Here is a 15,089-nt window from a genome sequence, read left to right as displayed (position 1 = left end):
GTGTAGGCCTTCATCAGGACAGGAGTGTCTTTGCGAGTGGAGGGTCCTATGTGGTCGAATCCGAGGAGCTTAGTGGCTCAGATTAAGAGGTGTCAGGATCCACTTCTTTAGGATGCAGTCGTCATCTTGTCATCAGGCGCGGTCACGCCTATTGCCAGTGCATTCAGCTGCCACGATCGTTGAAGCAGCAGTGTGTCGTCTCGGATGTCGAGGATTCAAGTCTACAAACTTTTCCAGCCTGTCCATACAACCTTCACATTCCTCCCTGGTCCATGAGGAGGAGCCAGAGGAGTCTAGAGGAGGAAAGGGCTCCTCCTAGAGATCTTCTTCCCTAGAACGTCGAGATTGTCAATAAAATTCTTAGATAAAGACTGGGTACTCTCAGAATAATCTTTCCGCCCTTCCGGGCGTTAAGACGTGTCTTTCGACGTGTCTTCAGACTTGTCTTTTTGTTTACTCGCCACAGAAACAATCTTAGCGGGACTCTCGCTGATGTTCTACGTTACTGGGAGGTGTTTGGACTGTGTAGGCAGTTTTGCTGTGGATTTCGGCAACATTTTAATGGTGTCCTGTCCATAGCGCAGGTATATTAAAGTGACGGAGAAGGAAAGACATTCTTGAAAAGAATAGAAACCCCCCAGACCACAATCTCCCTACTGTATAGGCCGGCCAGAAGGCCCAGCCACATGGTCTACAGCGTTGACCGGAGCACCAGCGGTCAAAGTCTGTTCTTTCGCTGTCTACGGCGTTGATTAGGAAGCAATCGTCGAAGAGGGGACAAAAAATATAAACATGACCGGAGGTCGGGAAATAGAGCATTTTTTTCAATAAGTAAGAGCTCCGCATAAGGCGACCAGCTAGCTGGGTAGAAAAAAACAATCTGAGGGACCTCAATGCTTGAGGGATTTTGAGTACACTACACGTCACGCTAGGGATAGTGTTACAGTCACGCCCATGTCGACGTCCCCTTTCGCTCCTTGAAAGACAAGGTGCAATACTCCATGTTTACCACTAGATGTCAGACTATATGCACAGCATGTCATCCTAAACAGATTCCCAAGCATCAGAAATATATATATATATATACATATATATATACCTGACCATTGGGATCTCCTCCGTCGAGCGGAAAGGTGACATCATGACAGTATACTGTGAGGAAACGAGAAGAGAGAGGAAACAGGATCTCCTCCAGTACAGAGGAAATACAGCACTGCAAGTAAAGTAGAGGTCCAGTGTACGAAGTACCTGGGATCGCTCCACTCAGCAAAAGGGAGTGTGAGAAGGGGAAATTCACTTGTCGCGAAGCAAGTGGACAGAGGAAGGGTCTAAACCATTCTGGAAATAAATGTGTCCTGGGATTAAGAGGTATTACCACGTGCGGAAAGTATAGATTATGAGTCAATGAGAAAATGTAGATGCAGGAGTAGCAGAGGAGGAGGAATGGGGAACAGAGATGTTGCCCAGGGTGACACAAAGAGTAGAGAGTTTGTGGAGTCCAAGGTACAGAGCACGACCAGGCTGCATCGCGGTGGTGAAGGGGAAGAAAGTCACCAGCTAAACAGGTGGGACCACATCTTCTATTGTTACATAAATGTCCTGAAAGGGCACAGTGCATACCCTGGCCACACATGGATAGAAACAAGTTGATGAAGGCACTGCCATTTCTCATAGCAAGAACAGGCAAGTGGATATATGCACTTGCAATACAGACTGCAGGTATTACATTAGCCGTAGAGGATATGAAATGCTTGTTCGTTGCATTATTAGGAGACTTGAGCGGATGAGATTTGGAAAAGAGCATGTTATCCAGAGGTATGAATGAGCAATGATAGTTATGATGGAGCACATTTTAATAATTGTTGGGCAAAGGTATGGGCTGCCTTAAGGGCTTTGACTCAAAGTTATAATGAAAGATGAATTTTACTAAAGTGGCGAACATCATTGTCAATCTGCGCCGTAGTAGGTCGACCAACCTTTCTCTATCGATGCCTTGGGTGATGAGGTAGGATAAGACAGGAAATTATCAGCATCATCTTCCACACATGAGCTTAATTGCTCGTCATGCCTCGAACCATACTCAGCCCCAATACCTCTGAATCTGACTTATCTGCCACCTTCTCAGTCTCAGTGGCCGCTTGGATGAGCGGTTTTATTCTCCAAGGGAAACATCTTGATCTAAGCACATTTTATATGTTTTTTCTTTACTTTCTGCTTAGCTTTCCGTGTTAAAGGTCTTGGTTGAGAGGGAGGTTTATCAGCTGACCGGGTCAGAGGGACTATGTTGTTCGAAACCAATGGATTTCTACCCGCAGCGCCATTTTCTGCTTTCATTCTCTACAACCTCTTAAGACAGTGGCGTTCTCTTCATGATAAGTACACATCTGAATGATCAGACTTTTATTATATGAGACCAAAGGTTCATCTTTGATTGATTCCAAATCCTGACCAGAAGGAACCTTCAACCCCTCCTGCTTTGCATTAAGACTTGCCAGCGGCTCTGCTAAAATAGTGCCACCCTGTGGAGCATTCTGGTTTGAGGTAGGTTCAGATAGGATAAGATGTAGTTGATCAATGAGGCGTTTTTCAATATTACAGAGAATATATATATATATATATATATATATATATATATATATATATATATATATATATATATGTAATGTCACAGTCTCATTTATTTTCCCCCATGCCTTCAGGACTATTTTCAGGGCAAACTGAACTGCCTCAAGATTTCCTTCTTCAATGGGCGGATAGGAAATAATCCTGTTGCTCGAATCACACAATTCTGGCTCTGTTGTATTTAAATAAAATGGCCCGCCCCGTGCACCACCACCATGGAGACCGAGCTTGAGTTATCCTGCTCCATATTTCACTTTCAGAAGTTGTACTTCAATACAATCAGCTGGTCACTGCGCCTTTGTATAAGACTCCCAGTAGTTTCGTATAAGACTCCCAGCAAAAGTATACAGATGGTTTAACAGCCGTTATCAGGACAGGGGCTTCCAAGAAGTGTCCCGCTCCCGCCTGTTGCTCCGTGCCTCTGTGTTGATTTTAAAGGCTGTCAATTACTGTCAGCTGGGTGTAGATGTCGGTAAAAAGAGGACAGATTCACAGAAAACACTGAATGCCAATTCGCCAGTTGAGACTGCTCTAACTGCACTCTGGCGTGCACCCCACCCCATAGGCTCTCTGTCAGGGCACATCAGGATGTGCATCCCTGTGAAGCCCTGGGGCCAGAGTACTGAAAGGAAAAGCAATGAACCATTCTGGAAAAATCAAAATGTCACAGCATGGCTGCAACAGGGTCACAGAATATGATGTTATAATGTACTAGTGACTGGCGTCTTTATTGGTTCCAGCAGAAGCTCCATTAATTGCTAGATAACCAGATGATTCATATCTACCCTGTGTTCTCAGGGATACTGCCCTGCTGTTTCTACAACTCTATGAACCCTTAGTTGTGCTTTATAAAACAACCTACATGAATAAAGCATGTAAACAAATGCATTTGTAATGGTAATGTTGAAGCAAAACTTTGCATCCCCTCCCTCCATTCTGGTTGGAGAAATAAGAACGTTTAGAGTGATATCTTTTACAACACTTTTGCCTGATCCCAACAGTCAGTGTTCACACTATCACTCTGACTGTCCTAGCTGAAGTGTTAATCTTTGTCTACACCCGCCCCATGCCAACGATCAGCACTACAGATAAGGGGTGTATTGGCCACCCAAAAAATAAGAAATCAGAATAGTAAAAATACTCCCAGCAACAAATAGGAAACAGACACATGAAACCTTGTCCCCTGCTTTGAACCTCAATGGATACGTTTGGACTAGTAGTGCACGTATTATGACTGGAAGAAGCTATTGTTGTTACTTCCTGATCAGAAGAAGTAAACATGTATCTTTTGATGTACATGAATAACTAGGTGAAAAGAAATAATTTTACAAAAACATTTACATTTTATTTCTACCCACTTATAAAATACTCCCAATGGGAAATGGACTTACATTTTTACTCCATAAAAATCATTTTACTCCCAACTTTAAAAAACAGAGTAAAATACTCCAACCACAATCATACCATTTGGACGGTGGTGACATTTGGCAAATATCTTGTCGCTTGCAGGTCAAAGTCATAGGTCATGTCCCTGCCCAAGAATGCGATCTGAGTACCATTCCTTGCAAAAGAAAACAAAACAGACATGGAGAAGTCACTGATATGTTTACCATCAAGATACTGTGCAGAGAATCACGAAAAAACACTATTTTCTAAGTAAGGCACTTGATCACTTCTAAACCCTATTTCCTTTGAGCCCAGCCGACATATTTTACATCAGCATTTCACTAAATTATTTGCTTTAGACTGTGTGGTATGAAGGCATCTTGGAGTAAGACACAGAGAACAGATTCAAACTTCAAAGTAAACACTTGTATTAACTTAAATGTCAGGATGGAAAAAAGCCTATCTTGCCCTATGCTATGGTGGGATTTCCCTACCAAACCAAAACTAAGGAAAGTCAAAGCCTACAAGTTCAATTTAGGAATCTGTCTGTATACAAAACCTATGCTTGCCCTGACAACTTAATCTATACAATGTGTAGGGATGTCAGCAACCAACATAATTGTGTTCAGGATAAAGTTCGGAGCGTTGTCCAGCTTACAGCTCTCTTTCCGCTCCCTTCCCCAAGTGTAAAGCAGTTCTAACACAAGTCTCAGGATTGCCTTAAATTCCAAAGTAATATAAGATAGTCCTTCCCCAAGTTCCAAAATACAGTTAAAAAACACAGAATATTCTGAGGCTCTGTCTTCAAGTTAAAAAGTAGTTCAAACCTCAGGGTTCCCTTACCCAAGATATACTTTCAATGATGTAGTGATATGATGGTGTTTCCAAATTGTCGTCATGTTCTGCACCACCCTTGCACTCTCTGTATATTGCTATCGCTGCACAATAACATGTCTTGGTTGAAAATGGCTGTTCGTTTTAATCCACTTTTGAAAGTTCATCTCCAAAATTCTGTTCACTTTGGATTACAATGCACATTGGGTTTGCTGGCTTTGTTACAGTCTTTTCACCTTATAGTTTAATATGCATTGGTTTCATTGATTTAACGCTTAATTGATTTGGCGATTCAGTGTATATAATTTTTGCTTGCAATGCAAATTTCATTCACTTTTGGACTTGGAATACAGTGCATTTAATTTAAATGGTAAAGCTTCAATTCTTTAGAGTTTTCATAAGCGACAATCTTCTCTCAGTGCAGTATTCAGAATGCGAAGATATATTTGCTAAGCTTTGTTTTCAATAATGTTTAAAGATTTTCATGTAACTCACTCTCATTATTGTCAATTCACTTTGTTGTAATATGTCTTTGTAGTTTGCCTTTAAATATGCCCATCACTCGAGGCTTCCGAAAACGTGCTTTCATCAGCACGCGACCACTCTGTAACTAAGTATTCCTACTTGTTTAAAGATTAACAAGTCTTATTGTTCGCTGGTTTGCAAGCGTTCCGATCAGAGACCTTCCAAAACGAGTCTCACATTTTCACACAACCACTCTGATACAATATATCCTTGTGCGTAAGATCAAACATTCACCTACCGGGTTTCTGTTCGCTTAAAAACTCACAGGTTGCTTTCATGCGAATTCCTGCAGTGCAGATCTCCCGGCCTTCTGGTTGTTGCCTCAGGGCTCCACCTTCTGTCCCTCAGGCACTCCTGGGTCGGCTTCTGGCCCCAGTATAACAGCACTTCGAGCAATAGTAGAAAGGGTAGCCTTCCGACATGGCTCCCCTTTCAAGGCTCCGTCCGTTCCACAGAGCCCCAGCTGCTGGGCCGCTCTTCTCTGAACCATATGTGTGCTCCACATGGAAAGCTCCCTGCTGTTTCTCTTGGTCTCTCTGCTGCTGCAATTTCCCCACTACTGCTCCTGTCACTGCTTCCTCTCTCACTCTCATTTGGTGGGGAATTGTATATGCCTGCCGCCCCATAACAGGCTGCAGGTACAAGTTTACAATTACTCCTGCCTGACCATCATTAATGGGACATGCCTGACCTCTACTGTTCTCAGCAGGCCTTTTCTTCATTGCAGTACCAGAATGGTGAAAGCAACTAGTCTTCATTACTCCTGGTTGCCTCTTCCTTGTCTCAGTACTTTTTGTAGTTATGGATGAGGAAGTCAGGGGAGTTAATTTATAATACCCCATGAAGACTTTTGGCTGGCCGAGTACATGGTATGTCTTGTGCACTCTGCTCACACATTATTGCCTTGGGGACTCTGAACTTGGTTGGGCTTTCCATTCTGCTGCATTCTGATTGGTTTGTCTTTCTGTGACTCTCAGCCTCTGCTGTTTCTTTCTCTCCCTCGATCCCGCAGAGTGATCCCTCCTCTGTCCGCCCGACCCTCCTGATGGCCGCGGGCCGGTTCCCATTGTTGTGGGGTGTGGACCATAGCTTTGTTGTCTGGCACAGCTTTCACTTCTGGCTGTCAGAGCACACGGTAGGTCTTGTGCACGCTACTCGCACATTATTGTCTTGGGGACTGTGAACTATGTTGGGCTTTCCATTCTGCTGCACTCCTGATTATTTTGTCCTCTTGTCCCTCTCAGCCTCTGCCACTGCTGTTTTTTCCTCTCCCTTGATCCCGCCGAGTGCTCCCTCCTCGGCCCGCCCTGACCTTCCTGATTGGGCACTGGCTTGTTCCCATTGTTGTGGGGTGTGGACCATAGCGTTGTTGCTCAGCACAGCTTTCACTTTTGGCTAGCCGAGCACACAGTAGGTCTTGTGCACTCTGCTTGCTCATTATTGCCATGGGTACTGTGAACTTTGTTGGGCTTTCCATTCTGCTGCACTCCTGATTCTTTTGTTCTCCTGCCTCTCTCAGCCTCTGCTGTTTCTTTCTCTCCCTTGATCCTGCCGTGTGCTCCCTCCTCGGCCTGCCCTGACCTTCCTGATTGGGCAATGGCCTGCTCCCATTGTTGTGGGGTGTGGACCATAGCGTTGTTGCTCAGCACAGCTTTCACTTTTGGCTAGCCGAGCACACAGTAGGTCTTGTGCACTCTGCTCGCACATTATTGCCTTGGGGACTGTGAACTTTGTTGGGCGTTCCATTCTGCCGCGCTCCTGATTCTTTTGTCCTCTTGTGCCTTTCGGCCTCTGCCGCTGCTGTTTCTTTCTCTCCCTTGTTCCCGCCTCCTGCTCCCTCCTCTGCCTGCCCTGACCCTCCTGATTGGGCACTGGCCCGTTTCCATTGTTGTGGGGTGTGGACCATAGCGTTGTTGCTCGGCGCAGCTTTCCCTTTTGGCTGGACGAGCACACAGTAGGTCTTGTTCACTCTGCTCACAAATTATTTTATTGCCTTGGGGACTAAGAACTACTTTGTTTGGTTTTCCAATCTAAAACACTCCTGATTGTTTTGTCCTCCTGTGCCTCGCAGGCTCTGCCGCTGCTGTTTTTTTTTTTCTCTCTTGTTCCCGCATCCTTCTTCCTCCTCTGCCCAACCCGACCCTCCTAATTGGTCACAAGGCCCTATTGGGTCTGACACTCAGGGCCGCCCACTTACCCACTGCAGCCCCCTGTGGAGAAGGACTCAGGGGCAAAGGACAGCTCCAGTGGAAGCAGCTCCTGGTGGTGTCTGCCGGTGTCTGCTGGGGCAGCATGAAGCCTGCAGCTGTCAACCTGCTGCAACCAATCAGGTAGGTGCAGTCAGAGGGGCATCAATCACTGCTCCCCACTAAACTGATCTACCCCTCAAATTAATTCTATGCCACTTACCACACATAAGCATCTCAAGTTAACTGTATTGTAAAGCCAGCTGTGTTTAAAAACAAAGCGTTTCCCCCTCTTTTTATGAAAGTTGAATCTGGGTGTTTTGCATTACTGCTGTGTTTAAAAACGAAACCTTTGCCCCTCTTTTTAGAAAAGTTGAACCAAGGTGTTTTGCATTACTGCTGTGTTTAAAAACAAGGCCTTTTCCCCTCTTTTTAGGAGAGTTGAATCTGGGCGTTTTTGCATTGTGCTAACTGTTGTACTGTTAATTGTTTCTCATTAGGCCTACTCCCACTCTCTATGTCCCCACCCCACTTGGAGTACCTGTACTCTTCGGTGTACCATCTGCTCCTTCTGTGTGTTCCCTACTGTGTGACCCCCCCCCCCATTCTTAGCGCATCCTGTGCTGTGCGATTATGGGCAGTGCATCTTTCCTCTCTCTTGGCTCCCTCCTCCTGCCCTCTATGGTGCTTTCCATCCCCCCCATCTTCTCTAACTGCTACTCAATCTCCTATCCTACCCCTCTCACAAAGTTGTGAAGGAAGAGGTTCAAGAGGGATATCCAGCTCAGCCTCCCTATCACTGACACCTACATCAGTGCTTCCTCCAGACAGACTTTCACCAACATCCTCTTTGTCGTCCCCTCACCTGACCTATGGATCCCACATATGGTCGCTGTTCTCTACCCTTTCTCCTCCTCTCCCATTAATGGTGGCACGCGTGGGAGGTCTTATTGGCCTCCTTCCACTCCTCTAAGTCCATCATTAATGTCTATCTAAATGGCACCATCTTGATCCAGGGCCCTCAGCCCAACATCCTCCTTTTTTCAATAGGTGTCTCCCACGTCTTATCAATTTTCATTCTTCCTCCTGCTACAACCACTAGCACCTCTCTGGCTACTCCACCACCTCCTTCGGCTGCCACCTCTTTGACACCCTGCTCCTCCTCTCTGGCTACTATACCACCACCGTATACCTCATCTGCCCACTTTTGGGCCCTTTACCACTTCCGCTGGGCATACCTGATGCCTGTACCAGGGAAGTCTTTCAAATGAGGCAATCTGCTCCACGTTGCTGCATTCAACTCTTCCTCTGCTGTCAAACACTGCTTCCGACATCTGCCACCTCCTCGAAGAACTTGACCTGGATGTCCTCATTCTCACTGAGACATGGTTCACGGCCAGCACTGTCATGAGTTTTGACAATCTCCTCCCTGATTGCTACAAGATCCTCCCTGAACCAGAACAGGAGTAGTTCTGATCTTTCCGGAGTAGGTCCCTGCTTCTGTCATCCCTACGCAGACCTACTCCCCCTTTGAATGTAGGCAGGTTCTCTATCTCGGCTGCCCTCTCTCTGACTCTGGTCACCATCTACAGGCAACCTGGCCAGGGCACCCTCTTCCTCTCTGAGTGGGATGACCTCCCCTCTTCTCTCCTTGCCTCTACCTTTCAACTTCTCCTTCTTGGAGACTTCATCCTCCACCTGGATGCCTCTAATCCCTCCTCTCCCGCAACCTCTGCAACAGTCTCTCTCTCTCTCCATTCTGCCGTCTGGTCCGACACACACTGCCGGGCATACCTTGGATGTTCTCATCTCCTCTGACATGCCCCTCTCAAACCCTCTCACCACCCCTCTCTCTTGGAATGACCATGTTCTGCTCTCCTCTCACCTGAAGCTCTCTGTCCCCCAGGCTATGCCCACCCCAGCACTGCAACCTACCTTCTTGGTCATTCAGTCCATGAAGCGTGTCTCAGTTGATGCTTTCTCTGCTACTTTATCTGCTCCTCCTACTCCTGTGGCTGAGTTACACTCTGACGCCACCCTCTCTGACCTGAACCTTTCTATCTCCAACACTCAGGACGTCCTTGCCCCTGTCATGAGAATCCGTCAGAAGTCAACCGCCAAGTGCAACTTTTGCTATGACTCTGACCTTGCCGCCCAAGTGTAGGATGGCTGAAAGGAACTGGAGGGTATCAGGCGTATCCTCTGACAAACAGGCATGCCACCTGCTCCAAAGGCAATACAGACTCTCTGTCCTGTCAAAGATGAGAGCCCACATCCAAGCTTGTGTCTCTACAGCCTATAACAACATGTCCAAAGTCTTTAAATTCTGCGAGGAGCTGGCCAATCCTTCATCAGACTCCACTTCTCGTGCTCCCTTCCAGGCCCTCTGTACGGCTCTGGCCTCTCACTTCACCACTAAAACTCAGGAAATCCTGTCCTCTCTCTTCTCTTCTCTTCCTCTACCTCTCTTGACCGCCCCTATGGCCACCTCTCCCTCTCCTCCTTTCTCCTCTTTCACTCCAACTACACCTGACAATGTTTCTAGACAAGTCAGATCTATGAAAGTATCCTCCAGAACCATCAAGGACCAAATTGACATCCTCGCTCCAGTGTTGGCCGATTTCTGCAATCACTCTTTTGCCACTGGAACTTTCCTCTCTCTCCTCAAGTACTCCCTGGTGCACTCCAACCTTAGAAAGCCTTCTGCTGATCCTATCTATACAGCAAACTATTGCCCAATCTCTATCACTCCTTTCCAAACTCCTGGAAAAGCTGGCCATCTCCCAGCTTACTCTCCACACTGAATCTGTTGATTGTCACAATGATCATCAGTCTGGCTTCAGAGCAGCAAAAGGCATGGAAACTGCTCTCCTGAACACCTGAGAAGATCTTCTCACTAATCTCGATTCTAGCCTTCCTTCTGTCCTCATCCTCCTTGACCATTCCTCCACTTTTGACACAGTAAATCACGCTATCCTGATCAATCGACTCTGTGAGAACCTCGGCATCATGGATCAGGCACTGGAGTGGTTGACCTCCTTCCTCCTGGACCGACCCTTCCAGGTCCAACCCAGGTCCTTTCTCTCCACCATCTCTTTCTCCACATGTGGTGTTCCCCAGGGCTCTAACCTCTCGTCCTGGATCTTCAATTTCTACTTTCCCCTTTGGCCCACCTGATCTCTACCTTCTCCTCTAACTTTCAGTGTTATGCCAATGACGCTCAGCTTTCTTTCAGGCTCCCCTCAGCCTCCTCTCCTCTCTCGGTCATTCCTGACTGTCTAGCCGCAATTCAGGATTAGTGTGACTCCAACGATCTCTGTCTTAATGCCACCAAGACTGAGATCCTTCTCATTGGGAGCCCTGCTCCTGCTTTCCCTGTATCGCTTGGCCACCCTCCTTGGACCCTCTTCCTTCGCATTCCTGTGAAGCAAAAAGCCTTCTTGTCATCTTTGACTCCACTTTCTCCTACTCTCCTCACATCACGGACCTGTCAAAGAATGCCCACTACCAGCTGCACCTCCTCAGAGGTATTCTTGCTTTACATTCCCCCAGAAACTCACTGTCTCCAGAGCCCTGGTGTCTCTAGGCTGGACTACTGCAACAGTCTCTTTCTCAATCTGCCTTCCTCTACTCTCTGCCCTCTGCTACTAATCCAGGACACGACAGCGAGACTTGTCCTTGGCCTAAAGCCCTAGGGACCTTATCTCTCCAGCCCTGAAATTTCACCAGTGGCACCCGGTGGCTGCAAGGATCAAATTCAAGAACCTCTGTATCATCCACAAGGCTTTCTGGGGCCTAGGCCCGCACTATATCCAACTCTCTCTTACAAAATACTTTCCTTCTCGAGCCCTTCCCTCAGCTACCTCAATCTCTCTGATGGTTAGATGCTTCTGCAGGCAGAGAGTAGGGGGTAGATCTTTCTCCCCTGCAGGCGCCTTCCTCTGGAATGGCCTCCTTGCCCCTCTCAAACTTGAGCCAGACCACCTAAAGTTCCGGAAGCAGATCAATACCTTCCTTTTCTCCTCTGCTTTCTATCTCCTGTGCTGACCTACCTACCTGCTGCGCTGACTGGTTGCTTGGCTACCCTCAGAGGCTCACTGGGTACCATGATCAGTCTCTCCTGCTCTGCCTCCATGCTTACCAGGCACTTAGGGGTTGTAACTGTAACCCTTACCCAGAGCTCTGCTGCCCTGGTTGCACTTACTCAGAGCAATGCTGCCTGATTGCACTTCCACCTTCCCTCTCCCTGACATTTCCCGTCTCTCCCTTCCCCCAGCACTTTGCACTGGCACAATTGCACGATCTGAATGACACAAAGCCTAGTATGATTGTTTGTCTTGTCCTCCCTCCCTTGTCTTGCTGCGCCTAGAAATACTTGTGTACAGGCACGTTATAAATGACATATTTCATATTGAGACGGGAAAGGGTTTTACGAAAAGGGGGATACCATGTCTTGCCCAAGGGCAACCCACTTTTTCTCACCATCCTTCTGGGTTTTCGGGGCTTGTCTTTTCTCCTGATGTTATTTTATTCAGAGGGAACGGTTTCTCCACATGACCCCGTCACACAGGTGAACCTCTTTCGCTTCTATGCCCCCAAGGTCAGGATCTAGAAGCGATGTCCTTTCCCCGGCCACTGGCATTGAGGTTACAAAGTGGAAGATGTGAGGTTTCTCACTGTGGGTACAATTAGGTTTAACAATGTATAAACCTGAGTTTACTAATTAATTGTCCACATATATTATTTCCACCCTCACATACCACCCCTCCAAAAGCTGCATCCCCTTTCCTATGAATATCCTCAACCTCACCCAATTAATTCCAGCAATTACAGAATGTGGTCTGCTTCTTAACCTGAACAGCTGGGCTGATGATCGCACAAGCGCCTATACCCAAGGAATCATTGAGGACCTAGTCAACGCAAGCGTTATCCAGATCATTAAAACACCTACACACTATGCTGGTCCAAACCTCAGTTACTCAGTAATTCTATTTGAGTTTTATAAAGTGAAAACCCAGCTTGAAAGCAACAGACCTCTCCACATGCAGGCCTTGCAAATAGTTACAAATCCTACTAGACCTCAAGGGCGAGTGCCTACTAGACCCAAGAGAAATGTACTCGCCCCAAGGGGACTGGTGACAAAATATTTACCAGTGATTTTTGTAAAATGGTGCATGTCGCCTTAAACACACTTCATATTTGGTGCAATGCTGCCAAGTATGCACCGTGAAACTTGCATTTGCCATTTACTGCAAAGTGTGTTTACAGTAAATGGAAAAGAAGTTTCCAACATCCCCATACTCTCCAGCAAGGTTGAGTATCATGCAACTGGTACTCGCCCTTCATAAAGACTACTCGCCAATGCCAGTGTGCTAGTATTTTTGCGAGCCCTGACATGTAATTGTGGGTAACTTATGTAGTAAGGATGGGGGTGGGGGGTTCCGCTATTTGACATGTTGACATGGGATGTTCAAGACACTTGCACAAGTAGCCCACGGGGACCAAGGTATTTACTGAAGAGTACATTCTTGAGCCTTGACACAATACACATGTGTGCCTTCCAAACCACCAATTAATCCCCCTGTCCCTCCAACACCTTCCTTGAAACTAAAGGGGCAGCTGTAAGTTCTCTGTCTGCAAGAAAAGGATACAGAATTGATCCTTGGTGCGCCAAAACTACATATAAATAGTCTTGGACCAGACATCATACACCTTCTGAACATCTCAAGTCCACACTCGGTTGTCTCTAACATTGTGCTTCTGAATTGAACGTTGGCAGACCAACAGCAGCTCTGAAACCATCTATCTATCTCCTTCTCCCCAGCAAATTACTTAAAGGTTAGCTTGCAAAGGATTTGTGGAGTTCACTCATCTTATGACTGCAATATTGGGCTTCGAGGCTGTGACTGGAGTTCAAAACTATTGTCGCTATCATTGTTGAAAATGTGCTAAACATCTTTAATAAAAGTTTTCTGAAGCATTAATTTTCCTTGAGCAAGTTGCAACATACACCACCACAGACCCTTTCTTGACCAATTGCAGAAATGAATTAGGGGAGGGGGGGATCAGGCTAAGCCAGAAACTGGAAAAAGTAATTTCGATACAAATGCAGTCAGCAGTATGGCATCACTGTGTCTTTCACAAATGCGATCTTATGTAGGGTTCTTCTAGGTACCACACTAACACTGCAGCTTTCAAACATCAGTAGTTGGTTTAAGTGATCCTATACTTATTGGCATAGTTCCAGGTTAAACAAATGCCAAACACTTCCATGCCAGGTCAGACAAAGGACTACAGAGCCACAACAATATGACGGTACATCTCACCCCACCTACTCTCGAAAGATGGAATCTACATGTAGCAAAACAGAAGTTAATTATTGGTGGCATTAATACAGCCATCTTCCCTTCTGAGTGGCATGAGGTCCTGGATTTAAATCGTTCTCTGATATAGAAAGGGTGGAAACTGGCTGTCTAATTTGATTCAAACCTTTTGTTTAGCTCACAGATAAACAGGAGTGACAGGTGTAAGAACTTGAACCATGTTTCCCATACAGATCTTCCCTCTCCTTTATTCCCATCAAAAGACTGAACTCTCCACCACAATGGTCTGTTCCACTTGGAGTACTCCAAAATCATTTACATAGGTGCCACCTTGAAAGGACATGCCTATGCTCCAGGTCCATAAACATGCAGCCAGAATTAGCCTTAACTTGATGTAAGTGATCGCGTAACCCTGATTGAAAGCCCTTCATTAGTTCCTGGTTAAATATTGTACAAGTTAAAGACCTGGTCCAGGGGGTTCAAAGCCTATCAGTGAACAGGACAGATAACCTTTTATTATAGAGTCTTGCCCTGCATTGAAGAGCGCATGGAGACCATGAGAATGGCAGAAGAGCACGGTATAAATCACAATAACTTACCATAACATTGCAAGGAAACTCTCACTTCCAGTAAAGCAAAATAGTACCAGTCAAGATCCAGACAAACATGTGGGCAAATTCATACGGTATGCAATGATTCTAATTACGAATTATATAATAACGAAAAAGTATCAAAAAATAAATTTCGAATGGATTGTGTCCTTCCATGTATTCCTTATCTTTGATAAATCAACTTCCAGCTTGCTGGCCTCGGAAAATCTTTTGACAGTAGAGGGCGCTGCGCGTCGACGTCCCTCGAGTCGGTGTCCCACGAAGGCCTCCATATTGGTGCCAATGTAACCATAGGTATAAATAGTCTTGCGCAGCATCCGTTGCTCAATTCCATTTTTCCGCTCTTCGTAAGCATCGGCGACGCAACGCTCGGTTCTTCTACTCATCGAAAATCTTCAAAATCTTCAAAAATCTCAATATCCTACGATGGCATCTTTGTCTGAAATATCAACGCCACTATACGGCTACAAAAAATGACGAGATTGTGGTAAAAATATGTCATTAACGGATCCTCATAGGATCTGTTTGTGGTGCCTGGGATCAGAGCACCAGTGTTCGGAATGTGAGGACTACATGTCTATGACGGAGAAAGCCTTGAAGGA

The 15,089-nt window shown here is 46.0% G+C and overlaps 1 protein-coding gene across 1 annotated transcript in view; it reads right to left on the bottom strand.

Moving 5' to 3' along the window:
- Positions 1-15,089, bottom strand: part of LOC138580141 (putative DBH-like monooxygenase protein 2) — a 460,802-nt gene that overhangs the window by 187,618 nt on the left and 258,095 nt on the right. The window contains exon 9 of the mRNA XM_069650458.1: positions 4,087-4,183. Coding sequence (XP_069506559.1) covers positions 4,087-4,183 — 97 coding nt within the window. The remainder of the gene's footprint in view (positions 1-4,086; positions 4,184-15,089) is intronic.

The sequence above is a fragment of the Ambystoma mexicanum genome, chromosome 3p (genome assembly GCF_040938575.1).
Source record: "Ambystoma mexicanum isolate Mex_15411 chromosome 3p, UKY_AmexF1_1, whole genome shotgun sequence".
In the NCBI taxonomy this organism is placed as follows: Eukaryota; Metazoa; Chordata; class Amphibia; order Caudata; family Ambystomatidae; genus Ambystoma; species Ambystoma mexicanum.
The sequence above is the reverse complement of the archived record's forward strand: the minus strand, read 5'-3'. Positions and strand labels throughout refer to the sequence as shown.